At 44.8% G+C, this 12,216-nt stretch overlaps 3 protein-coding genes across 9 annotated transcripts in view; 1 reads left to right on the forward strand and 2 right to left on the reverse strand.

The window, feature by feature from the left end:
* Window positions 1-3,454, forward strand: part of fryl (furry homolog, like) — a 112,628-nt gene extending 109,174 nt beyond the window's left edge. For all 7 annotated transcript variants that reach the window (XM_079506691.1, XM_079506685.1, XM_079506686.1 and 4 more), the window contains 2 exons: window positions 245-438; window positions 1,141-3,454. In XM_079506691.1, coding sequence (XP_079362817.1) covers window positions 245-438; window positions 1,141-1,390 — 444 coding nt within the window. In that variant the 3' untranslated portion in view covers window positions 1,391-3,454. The remainder of the gene's footprint in view (window positions 1-244; window positions 439-1,140) is intronic.
* A 1,422-nt stretch (window positions 3,455-4,876) lies between these two features.
* Window positions 4,877-7,751, reverse strand: zar1 (zygote arrest 1). The gene is made up of 5 exons (XM_079505756.1): window positions 7,305-7,751; window positions 6,244-6,487; window positions 5,448-5,540; window positions 5,299-5,373; window positions 4,877-5,210 (listed from the first exon to the last, which is right to left on the reverse strand). Exons 1-5 carry the CDS (start codon window positions 7,727-7,729, stop codon window positions 5,067-5,069), a joined length of 981 nt encoding a protein of 326 aa, XP_079361882.1. The 5' UTR covers window positions 7,730-7,751; the 3' UTR covers window positions 4,877-5,066.
* Window positions 7,752-9,041: 1,290 nt separating this feature from the next.
* On the reverse strand, window positions 9,042-12,052 carry slc10a4 (solute carrier family 10 member 4). Its single transcript, XM_079505690.1, has 3 exons — window positions 11,796-12,052; window positions 11,227-11,437; window positions 9,042-9,648 (listed from the first exon to the last, which is right to left on the reverse strand). The coding sequence occupies exons 1-3, from the start codon at window positions 12,035-12,037 to the stop codon at window positions 9,112-9,114; spliced, it is 990 nt and encodes a 329-aa protein (XP_079361816.1). The 5' UTR covers window positions 12,038-12,052; the 3' UTR covers window positions 9,042-9,111.
* Window positions 12,053-12,216: the final 164 nt, after the last annotated feature.

The raw sequence follows: 12,216 nt of genomic DNA on the forward strand, positions 1-12,216 counted from the left end.
ACAAGATATTATCAAGATATTATCCGAGGCCTTCCGCATAAAACAATAACCGGACTCCTAATCTATATAAGGTTCCTTTCCTTATCATGACAACCTTCATTTCCACGCATACAAGGCCCACTTTTATTCCCTTTAAAAGCTCTGTCGACGCATAATTATCTTTTTTCATTTGTCTACCTACAAATGGATGAATAAAAACAATATCAGATTTAAGTGTGAATGACATAATATTGGTGTGTCTCAGGTGACCAACATGTCTGATGAGCTGGCTATCCTGGAGGGCTGCTTGAAGGAAGCAGAGACGGGCAGTGACGACCAGGAGGATGTGTGTATATCGGACTCCGCTCAGGCCACCACTGAAACGGCCATCCAGTCACTGATTGAAGCCCTGAGGGCTAGAGACTTCAGTTCAGCTCTCACACAGGTCAAGGTCTTCAGGTAGGTCAAGACGAGTCAAGTGCGTGAGTCTGACGTATATCGGTTGAACATGCATGCTTTTGTAAACTATATATATTTCTGGTGTGGCCACAAGTTGTAGTCACACATCATTCTGAGAAATGCACTGTAGCTGTAGGCAGTGTTTGAAAGAGAAAGGTGGATACAGTCGATGGATAATAATATTAATAATAAAATAAAAACTTTATTTGTATAGCACCTTTCATGACATGAAATGCAGCTCAAAGTACTTTATATAGCAAAAACGAAAAGCAAGGGCATAAAACAACATTAAAATAATAGCAATGAATAATGAGAACATGAATAACAACAAGGATTTTAAAAGCTCAACTAAAAGCATGAGTGAAGAAGTAGGTCTTGAGCTGTGCTTTAAAGGGATAGTTCAGAATTTTTTAACTTATGTTGTATGAAATACTTGCCCTTAATATAGTGGTTGCAACTGTATTAATTGATTGCCAGAGTCCCGTGGTGAACGAAAGTTGCGCTAATATTTGCGCTATCATTTTGGTAAAATGTGTTGTTTTTTCCTTATTACTGTGTGAGAGTGCAATCATCCAATCCACTAAGCAACTCGAAGCAAGGGTTGAATACCAACCATTTGCCAAAGCGCTTTGAGCCCTTGGAAAAGCACTGTAAAAATGCAATTCACCATTCATTAAGAAACGTCCTCCCCTCCTCCACCAGGTCTTTGTGGCCTAACGACATCTTCGGCAACGAGACGGACGACGCTGTCCAGACGCTGCTGCACATCTACTTCCGTCACCAGACGCTGGGCCAGACGGGCTGCCTGGCGGTGGTGGGCCCCAGCAGGGACCTGTCGCAGGCCAGCGCCCGCCTCATGGAGCTCAACCTGCAGATTCGCCAGGCTCTGAGCCAGGCCCAGGCCACCCAGAACGCCAACACCACCACCACAATGTTCAGCACTGGACTGTAAGGGCAAGCCTGGACTGGACCGCACGGCACCGGACAGGACGATCACAGACCCCCCTCCCTTCTCCCACCCAGACCCCACAGAGGCTGGGGAGGCGGGGAGGGGGGCTTCACAGGAGGACGAGAGAGACTCCACCTATAAGGGCTAAAGGATGTGTGGGCATAACTGTGACTGTGATTAATATATATATATATATTATTACATCTATGAATACTCAAAGCTAATATTTGATTTTTTTTGTTTTCCCAGACTAAGCCAACTCGTAAAATTCAGCTGCAATAAGTCATGTATGATTGGTAAATGAGGCTGGCCCAGGATGGTGGGATGATGATGCAAAAACGAATGTTTCTTTTGGTTTTTGGTTTATTTCTTTGGTCGCATTTTGAGAAAAACGGCCTATCTGGGCCTCCGGTTCCTGACTGGCGGCCTTGTTAGCCCTGGAGAAGAGAGAGAACAGGGTTGAAGCATGCGAGTCGATCCGAAAGGAACGTCCAGATGCGTGTGTGTGTGTGTGTGTGTGATAGAGAAAGAGAGAGAGAGAGAGTGTGTGAGAAAGAGAGAACATATTCATAAGCAAAGTCACGTACACAGTATAAAAAACAAAAAATCTAATAGGAAAAAAAAAACAGAGTTTTCAAAAGCATGCTTGAAAGAGAATAAGCACTGCAAGAATATTTTTTTGAGAAATGTATTTTTTATTAGAGCTAACATCCTAGGTTGTAAATGTTGGGGGTATTTAACATGGAATTGTAACCCCAGGGGAGCTGTTTTCCTCCACCGGGGAATGTAAAAAGAGAAATATATATATATCTGTTTATCGACCTGCTTTGCGAGGAGCGTTGCCTTCGACAGATCTCATGAAACTCACTCTGTTAACCAAATAAGTAGCTGCCTTTAGAGACTTTACGACCGTGTGGCAATTATATACCGGACACTGCGGTATGCGCTCACACACACAATGCATAGAGTTACCCACGAGTGCAGACTGGCTACAAACCCATTATGGAATACATCAATAACTTATTTTACTCTGTATATATTTTAGAAAGAAAAACAATGTATAGTGTAAAACCAGTATTTTCTTCCCTTGTACTTTTTTGTGTAATGCACTGTTAATCCGAACAGGATGGTTTAAAAGCTAACGTGAGAAGAGACGACGCAAGACCAGATTTGAGTCACTAACCACCATCGTAATCCTCAAATCGCACACAAAACTTCAACATTTCCCAAAGACTGGCTTGGTTTTGGACAGCTGCTGTTTGCAATGGAGTCTGGGGTCTTGGCGGGTTCGGACACTTCACCAACAATCACATTATGTTGATGGGGAGGGGGAGGGGCTGCAATAAGAAGCTTCTTCTCTCCTGTTGGTTCGCTGCAGCCTGGCTTGATGTTATACTTGGTCGCGTGGTGGTTGTCAGTGTGCCTCAAATAGCCGATCTATAAGCTCACGCATCGCAGTGCGACACGTGAGCTTATAGATCGGCCATTTCAAGGCATGCGACACCGCACTGCGACAAAGTATCTCAATCGGGCTAACTAAGCCCGGTCATATGCATTCCTTCTCTCACTGTGATTTTATTTTATTTTTCTGTTGGCCCTGCTCTCCAATCGTAAGGCCCTTGACGCCTTCCGATGGGGGACAGAGGTTTGTGTTTGTCCATGTTGGCTGCTCCCATCATACAGCTGTACTCATTGCCTGACCTACACAACTCACCGGGGTCTGAATTGGCTGCCATTGAGACTTCCGCCATGCTTGGTGAAAAACACCGCTTCTTCGCTGGCCAAAAACAGCAGGATACAAACCGATAACCTGAAATGCGTCGTGGAATCATGTCATGGCACATTGTATTAATCACTGTAGTCATTCCTCACAGAGAGCTTTTTTTTCTGCTTGTCTGGTACAATTGAATGCTGTTCTTAATTATTTAATGGATATATTATTTACCTGGAACATATTGTTTTAATGTAGAGGAGCATTATACATTTTTCTTTTTCGTTTTTTGTTTTTTTTCCTCGTTCACTCACATACCAGCCTTCTCTCTGGATAAATAAAGAGCTGATCCTACAGTAAGGCTGTCTTCATAATGTTAAAGGGGTACTGGGGACCAGTGATTATAACTGGGTTCAATCTTTACTCTCAAAAGTCTGGGAGGATTGCACATTCATGTACAGTACTGCAGGGGATGAACCCTTATGATTTTGGTGACCCTGTGGCCATTTGCTAGGGCAGGCCAATTAGTTTTGTGTCCACTCCCTATTGGGCGGATTGCTATGACATGCTGAGCACGTTCATGTTCCATCGTTTATTGAGGCAGTTCCAGTGAGTTCCCAGCCAAATTGGTAGGAACCAAATGGATGGGTCCATTTGCTTCCGTAAGGGTCAGTTATGGGGGGGTCTGTAGCCTAATGCATACCTTAATTGCTTTGAATTAAAAAGCTTGACAACCACCCAAGAGGATGGAACCTGACCATGTTAGTGACCCCTTGCGCTGGCCTGAGGGCAAGTGTCAACTTGGTGGGTGTGACCACATGGCCTACACGTGGTCCCACCCACCTACATGGCCTACACAGTGGTTGGGGATTCTTTTTTCCTCCACTTGTAACTTGTAAGACTCTAGAATGTTGGGTCAGTTAATTTGGTTTGAGTGAGGAGCTGAGCAGCAGCCTCTATGGATTGATAGTGTAGCACACTACAGTGCCTAGATAAGGATCAACTTCTGCATTATGCCATGCCCTGTTCAGTGGTGCAACAAGTTATGTGACGGCGCGCTCTACTCGGAGTCAAGATGAGTCTCTGTAGCTAATGGGTGCAGATTCTTGAAGATCAATGGAAAAAGGGGAATATCCGCACTCTTAATAAAGTTTGTTTATTTCATGAAATCACTTCCTCAGAGTTTCGAACTACTGGTGCACCACTCTACACCAGTATAGCCCTACCATTAAACATTTTAAAGATTCATAAGCTCAAGTAGACCTTGGAATCTGAAGCAATAGCACAGGTGTGTCTTTTTGCTTATCACATTTTCTTGTATTTCAATTCCTCAAACCCCTTATCCTATTAGTTGACCAAGGTTCACATGGATTAAAGTTGTCATTTGGATTCTCGAGATGCCAGCGTTTCTATTTAAGCATAAGCAAAAGTAGCCTGTTCTACAAGCTCTCAATAAAATCTTGTAGAATGCTACTTTTGCTCATTTTAAGATTAGGTCAAACTAGCATTTGCAAAACATCTTCCATATAACCAGTGTTAAAGCCTCAGATTTTATGTAACGGCAGGAACAATATCACTAAACATTCATTTCAGTGTTAATTGTTTAAGAAACTGCGCTAGTAGTGTGGTGGCACACCGTTCAGTCGTGAGATTTTATTTTGCTTTAATCCAACCATGGATTAAATTTACCTCATCTGCCAAATAACAAAATATTAAGTTAATGCAGCCTCACTGTTACAAATCTAGTGTAGTTTTAAGCACACACAAAAAACCCAGAGTGCTAGGATGTCCTTTATTGCACATTTACAAGTGGTGCATACTTTTAATTTCAAAAAACAAAATTAAAGTGGAAGTCCCTGCATGGCCTTCACCCCAGGGGCCCTAGTGTGCTTTGTAGGGTCTCACTGAGCGAAGGACAGTGGCACTAACGCAGGTGTGAATGGGCAAAGTCCAGTGGATTCATCAGATTCAAATGATGTACTTGAAGCTGAAGGTACTGTCACAGGAAAGCCGTTTGCCCTTGCACCTGCCGCACAGATCCTGTCTGTGGGGCCGTTTAGGGTCCACGTGGCGCGGCGTTACCTCACAGGAACAGCGCGCCTTGTTGCAGGTCTGGAGAGAAGGAGGGACAAGGTTAAAAACGTGACTTTTTCAATGTGCGTGCTACTTGTCATTTTGCATTGTACAAAACATTACTTACATGACATGTGATATCTTCGACACGATAAGGATTGAAGTCCTTTTGGCATTTTCTACAGAACTGCTTGAAATACACCTGGAATGACATGCATCGATTAGACTCATTCAACAGAAACCGATTGTTCTGGGCCATGGTGCTCATTCTATTACCTTATTGGTGCCATGGACGCACCACACATAGGCACTCTCCCATCGCAGGTTGCAGTCTTTGCAGTGATAATATCCGTATTTCTGTTCTAGAAACTAGGGGATGACAAGTAAAACACAAGTCACAATCTCCTCTAGTAGTCAGGGAATATTATCAGTATTCCCAGCCAAACCTGGGAATAATTTTCTTCACCAATGTGTTTGTAAAGGTGTCTACCAACATTCAACCACCCGTCCACCCTAGGGGAATTTTTGACAGCTGCTGAAAGTTGGGGTACCATCAACTACCATTATAAGGCTAAATTTCATTATGCTTTAAGTAGCATGTGACGTGTCAAACTAGGGTGTTTCATGATTCTGAATCCATTCCAAGCATTAGTTTTGCACCAAAAAACACTCCTTGGGCTAAAAACGGCCATAGCCATCATCACAAATGTGATGAGGTCAACACATTTAACACCCTAGTTTGACACATCACATGCTACTTAAAGCATAATGAAATTTAGCCTTATAAATGGTAGTTGATGGTACCCCAACTTTCAGCAGCTGTCAAAACTTCCCCTAGGGTGGTTGAATATAAACCAATGTGGGATATGTTAGTAGACACCTTTACAAACACATTGGTGAAGAAAATTCTTGGTAAGAAATGTATTCCCAGATTTTATTAATATCCCCCGACTATAGCTCTCAAGTCAGTTACTCAACGTCCATTACAATCCTCCAATTTATCTGCCTGCAACTCCAATTGTGTACAAATGGAACATTGGACCCATCCATTTGGACACCGAGTGAAACTCACCTGAAATCTTACACGGCCCTTGGTGTTTGCCTCCACCTCAGGTTTGACGTCTTCAACCTTATTGGACTTTTTGCGTTGCCCAGCAGGTTTGGATGTTTTCGCCTCCTTGTTGACCCCTTGGTCCTCACTTTTCACAACAGCTTCAGGAGTTTGAGGTGGGTCGTCGGGAGGATCTCCAGTCTGCACCTCACTGTCCGCTTCTCCCGTCTTCAGGTGGTCCTCTGTCACGAAGGAGGTGACGCTTCTGTTAAGTCACAATCACAATTTCAGTGCAATTAATTTCCATGATAGTTCCCATGTTGAAAAATGTTTAGTTTAAAAGTGAGTGGCGGATTTATCATGATGGCGTGGATGACACACCAGCGTGACGTCATGGTGGGGGTGGGGGGGCACGGATGCCACGTGCACAGGCATACATAGACAAAGCCACACGTTGGAGCGGCTAGCGCCCTAAAAAATTATAATTTTTCAATGACAGTAATTCAGAAATTAGTCATCTTCCCTGTGCATTTTTTAGCGGTAGGCACACCGTCTCCATCATGTAGCTTTGTGTGTCCCTATGTCTGTCTGTCTAGGGTAACAACAGGTGAGAAAGTGGCTTCACACTGTACAGGTGCTATCTGTCTAGGTACCAAACAGGTGAGAAAGTGGTGCTTTTGAGCTTCACACTGCACAGGTGCATGATGGGAAGCTGAGTTTAACAGTCTTTTTCAGCATGAGTGTCTTGTCTGTCTGGGCCTAAGTGTTGCTGTTGAGCTTCACACCGACTACAGTACCAGTACAGTATAACATTTTAGTATAGTTCCACCGCTCACTTCACACAGGTGTGATTTGTTGCAATAGCCTAATTGTCTAAAAAAGTAAAAAGAAACCGTTCCAATGTGCAATGCCGAAAACGATTAAATTGTTCAAGGGACAATCAAGTAAATGTCATGAAAGTAACAAATTAGACTTTATTCAAACCAACAGGTATTTTATCAATAATAAAAGTCAAGACTCGACACAAATGCATGATAGTGTTGATCCAAGACGCTTAGTGACAACCCGTCACTACGCCATACCTGTAGGCGATGGGGGAATAAACCGCCAGGGTGCGGGGATAGAGCACGCCGCACACCGCGGCGTTGTTGTTGGGGGGCGTCTGGGGGCCCTCGCCTTTCCTTTTACGCAGCGTGTCGCGCTTCAGGGCCGAGAGGGTCCGCGGCCCGATGGAGCACTGGACCGAAGCCTCGGTCTTGGGGTTCACCTGCACGGACACATCTTTGGTGTTGGCCTTCCTGAGCCTCGGGGTCAGCTTCGGGTTGATCTGCGACAAGATGGACTTGAGCTGGGCACGCTGCTGGTTGTTAAAGGCCTCCGCGTCCACATAGTGGGAAACGTAGTTCTTGTACTTCCAGGCCGCGGCCTTGTGTTTGGGGTAGGACCTGTAAGGGTTGTACGATGAATAAAGGTAGCTGTCCATTGACTCGTCTTCGTACGTAGCCATTGTTTAGTTCAGCTAACCCGGCCATTTTAGTGGAACAGGTTAAATACACCACCTGGTCGCCATCAAACCTGATTGTGCTCAGGTGCGGCCGTGGGACTGCCTCACAGTCAAATCATCCGTGTTAATTTAACTCCCACAGGGTGTACAGAATGGAACCAAATGTACCCGGTAGGGGTTCATTTGGTTCCACATGTACACCCTCGGAGTTAAATTAACAGATTATTTTTTGTTTATAGTGTTGTGTTCCTTCCTTCTCTCTGTGCGTAAAACGCGCAAAGTACCAGCATGCTGCAAGAGAGCCACGAGAAAACTTGCCATATATTTAGAACTTTTATTTGGTCGATATATTTTCTCGATATACATGATTATATTATACACAATATTGTACATTGTCTTCAGACAAGTTAGTCCTGGGCATTCATTAGTAGAGTCCTATAAATTCATCATGAGAGTGGTTGATGGATTGGCACAGCGTGATTCGAAGTGATTCTCACACACACACACACGCACGCGCGCGCACGCACGCACAAGCGCGGTGATGTATAGGAACAGACCAGTGTACATACAGTATGGCACGACAAGTCAAGACATGGGGTAAACTTTGGTGACGTGGGTCCTGTGATGTGTAGGCCTACAGCATGTTGACAAGTGCCCCGTGAATCAATGTAAAAAAAATGTTGACAAATGCCACTTTCCCATAGCAGTCATGATGGAAAGTGATCTAGTGCTTATAGTTCATTATAATATTTGAACCGGTCTGAATTCATTGGCAGCGTTTCTTTAGAAACATTGAAAGCTTATAGCCTATGGAAACATGGGGGACTAATTGGCAGTTCAAATGAAAATGAATGTAATTCCACAAGATTATTATCATTTTCCACATATATTATGTGATTTTTAGTTTTAAATGAAAAAAATTACATTTCATTTTCAGACAGACTTCATCTGTAGCACAGTATATTTGACATTTTGAATGTTAAAACAAGATTTAAGTTTAAGATTAACAATGTAACCTTAAATCAAAGGATATTTGAAAATTAACAGCTTTACCATTTCCATTATAATATGGTTGTCATAGAAGTATGTGAAAGTGAAATCTGAATTGTTGCATTTCCATTTGAATGTGTGTAAAATGATAATGCTACTGTGGCATTATTATACATATTTTATTTTCAAGTTGCCTAGTCCCTATAGGCTTCCATATTATGAGTATGAAGCACAGCTTTTAATTCTTGTACGAGTAATAGGTACTGAACTCGTTCTCCTGGTCTCTCTCTCTCTCTGGTTTTTATGACAATGAACAGAAGGATGATTCATCACCATGTGATGTGATAACACAACCTAACGACGTCACAGCCAGCCCAGCCAGACCTGGAGGGACACTAAACAGGAGTGGACCCCGGAGGACAGGGATCCAACAAGATGCTGTTTGCGTCGCTCACTGTCACTGCCCCGTAGGACGACTCAAAGTCACCGTCGTCCTCCTCAAACCTCTGATAGGGCATGTCCCCTCCGCCCTCGCCCATAAGCCCCGCCAGGTCGGCCTTGTGCAGGACCTTCTTCCTGTAAAACCTGTAGCCCAGGATGAAGATGCCGGCCTCGGCCGCCTGGAACAGCGCGTAGAGCAGCGGGAACATGTACATGCCGCCCATCAGCTGAGGCGGGAAGGCCAGCTTGAGGATGGCCGTGCACAGCTGCACGTTCTGGCAGCCCGTCTCCATGGAGACGGCCCTGCGGCTGCTGGGGGGCAGGTCGAAGGCCGTGGCCAGGCCGTAGCCGGCGGCGTAGCCGCACGCCGGCATCAAAATGGCCACCACGTAGACGGAGGGAGGGATGGTGGACAGCAGGTCCGGACCCAGCAGGGCTCCGGTCAGGATGAACAGCAGCACCAGGGTGACCAGCAGAGACCACAGGGACACCTGCATGGAGGAGGGGAGGGGAGGGGGAGAGCAGTGGGGAGGGGGAGAGCGGTTCATCAAACTTAAACTCCATGGTTGAGCGGAGTCCCTCAGGGCTCTGTTGTCTTTTCTGTTATTGTGGGGAAAGCTTTAGTTGAAAATAGCTGATCGACAAGCTCCCAATGTGACACGTGTTGTGAGCTTGTAAATCAGATATTTTCAACAAAAGCTTTCCCCCACAACATGATGCTGGGCCTTTTTTAAATAATCAATTTGTTGAAATGTCCCTATTCTTATTGCGACACTGTTGTAAGACCAAGAATAAAATATGTAAGGGATAATATCTGGCTAGGTGGTCATTGTCGGGAGATAATTCACCGACAGGGAGTTTAACCACCGAGGCGAAGCCGAGGTGGTTACACTCCCTGAAGGTGAATTATATCCCGACAATGACCACCTAGCCAGATATTATCCCGCTTATTACATGGCTAACTAACATAAATTAATCCATTGATCCAAAACACAACAAAAAAAGTATTCCATAACTTCGCGCTGGCTACGTCTGCCCAGCTGCAGGGCTGAAGCACTGTCGGAAAACAAGGAAGTGAGTTGATCAAATAGAATCCATTTTCGGGTCCAGCTGCTTCGTCTATTTCTCGCTCAAATGTTTTCAAAAACATTTTTAAGAGCAATGTTTAGCTGTAAATTACATTGTGTGTCAGTAGTGTGTGTGTTTACATGGCTGTTATGTTGGAAACGGCAGTAAATCAAGCGGGCGCAGCCGCGCAGCTGGTGGTGCTCAGAGGGTTTGATTAGGCAGCGGTCATTATACAGCGGAGCGGTCATTATCATGAGATAACTCACCGCTGAATTAAGCGATTGACCAATCAGAATCAAGCATTCAACCAAGCCATGTAATAAGGCTCAATAATCATTGCTTTAATTTGTTATAAGAATCAAGTCGTAGGTTTTTTTTGCATTGGATTCGTTGATATAGCCTATCAAAAACAACAACGTTATTCTCGACATTTCAAAAAAGTAAGTGTCCGAATAATCGCTAATAAGATGAAAGAACAATCGATAGTAGCAGCCCTACACGCACGCACGCATGCAAATGAGAGCCTGGAATGCATCATCAGCGCCCTGCACTGCGCCCCTCCCCTCATCAGAGCTTCTATTATCATGATCAGAGGGAGGAGCGTTACATGACAAAGTGCTTCTGATGTCACTGTGCCTGCTGTCAGTCTCGTGGGGAATTACGCAATGCGCCGTTGCGCACAAGTGTGATGATCATAATAAAGCATCCAAAGAAGTTCTGAAATTTGTATTTTGTTTCTTCCTCAAAACGGAGCTTTCTGAGGATGGAAATATGCCCCTGGGATTTATTGTTTTTGACAATCAGCCTTATGTATAGTATAGGCTAGGCCTATTATTCCACTTCTCTGTCATTCTTATTTTATCAGAGAAATGCTGTTGCAACAGAAAAGTAACGTTAACTAATTATTGTGAGATGGCACCTGGTGTGCATATAGGCTATTAGGCCTACAGTATATGCGTCTCTTTAATCAATCAACCAATCAATCAATCAATCAAACTCACCTTTAAAACAATGTCGGCTATCCGTGAGTAGCGGTACCTCAGCGCGACCCCCAGGCCTATCGGGATGAGAGTGCTGCACAGGGTCAGGATGATGGCCCCGAAGGGCATCAGGTTGACCACGGGGGTGTTGATCCACGCCCGGCTGTAGATCCACAGGCACAGCGGCATGAGCACCAGAGCCAGCAGCGTGGACGATATGGTCATGATGATGCTGAGACAAGGGGACAAATCATATTCATCACCAACAATAGAACACAGCGTTTGATGTTGTATTGTTGTGATTCACTTTAATCACGTTTAATCAAAGTTGGTTGTAGGAAAATGCAATTGTGGTCAACTTATAGGAGCCGTGCGTTACGGTGCGTAATTTTGCGTAAAAGCTATATAATATGACACTTGTGCGCAATTGCTAATAAATAGTTACACTAAAAGACTACTAGGAGGACATATTATGTGATTTTGGCCTATAGATGAATACTTTAGCTTATAAATGCTTTGTGTAGCCCATTTATAAGCGTATAGTAAAAAATATAATTGTTTTCAAAGTTTGAGTTTTGTGCGTTGGTTACCTCAGATTCATCTCTCCGTGCACCAGCAAGGACATAATGTTTGACAGGTTCCCTCCTGGACAGCATCCACACAGCAGGACGGCCATGGCCGCCACGTCGTCCAGAGAGAAGGCCAGGGCCAGCAGAAAGGCCACTAAGGGCATGATGACGAACTGGCACACGAGCGCCAGCAGAACGCCGATGGGCCTCCTGATCTGCTCACCCAGCTGGCTCAGGTCCACCGTGCAGCCCAGACCCAGCATGGTGAAGCACAGCACCAGGCCCACGAACACGTTGATGCCGTGACTCAACGGGGAGTCCCAGAAGGCAGGCATCTGCAGGTGCGTGGCCGCCGACGGCGGAGCTGCCATGAGCGCAGTGACAGTGTTGGCGATGGCGTCCATGAACAAGGCCTCGCCACCGGCTGCCACCTCCCGAAGTG

Source organism: Electrona antarctica (assembly GCF_951216825.1).
Source record: "Electrona antarctica genome assembly, chromosome: 7".
Lineage (NCBI taxonomy): Eukaryota > Metazoa > Chordata > Actinopteri > Myctophiformes > Myctophidae > Electrona > Electrona antarctica.

Excerpts from the sequence above, each read along its gene's own strand:
- zar1 (XM_079505756.1), bottom strand. The coding sequence starts at position 7,729 with ATGGCTACGTACGAAGACGAGTCAATGGACAGCTACCTTTATTCATCG. Across the intron at positions 6,488-7,304 it reads TATTCCCCCATCGCCTACAG|AAGCGTCACCTCCTTCGTGA; the intron begins GTATGGCGTAGT and ends GTGACTTAACAG. Across the intron at positions 5,374-5,447 it reads GCGTCCATGGCACCAATAAG|GTGTATTTCAAGCAGTTCTG; the intron begins GTAATAGAATGA and ends ATGTCATTCCAG.
- slc10a4 (XM_079505690.1), bottom strand. The coding sequence starts at position 12,037 with ATGCTGGGTCTGGGCTGCACGGTGGACCTGAGCCAGCTGGGTGAGCAG. Across the intron at positions 11,438-11,795 it reads CACGGAGAGATGAATCTGAG|CATCATCATGACCATATCGT; the intron begins GTAACCAACGCA and ends CCCTTGTCTCAG. Across the intron at positions 9,649-11,226 it reads TAGCCGACATTGTTTTAAAG|GTGTCCCTGTGGTCTCTGCT; the intron begins GTGAGTTTGATT and ends TCCTCCATGCAG.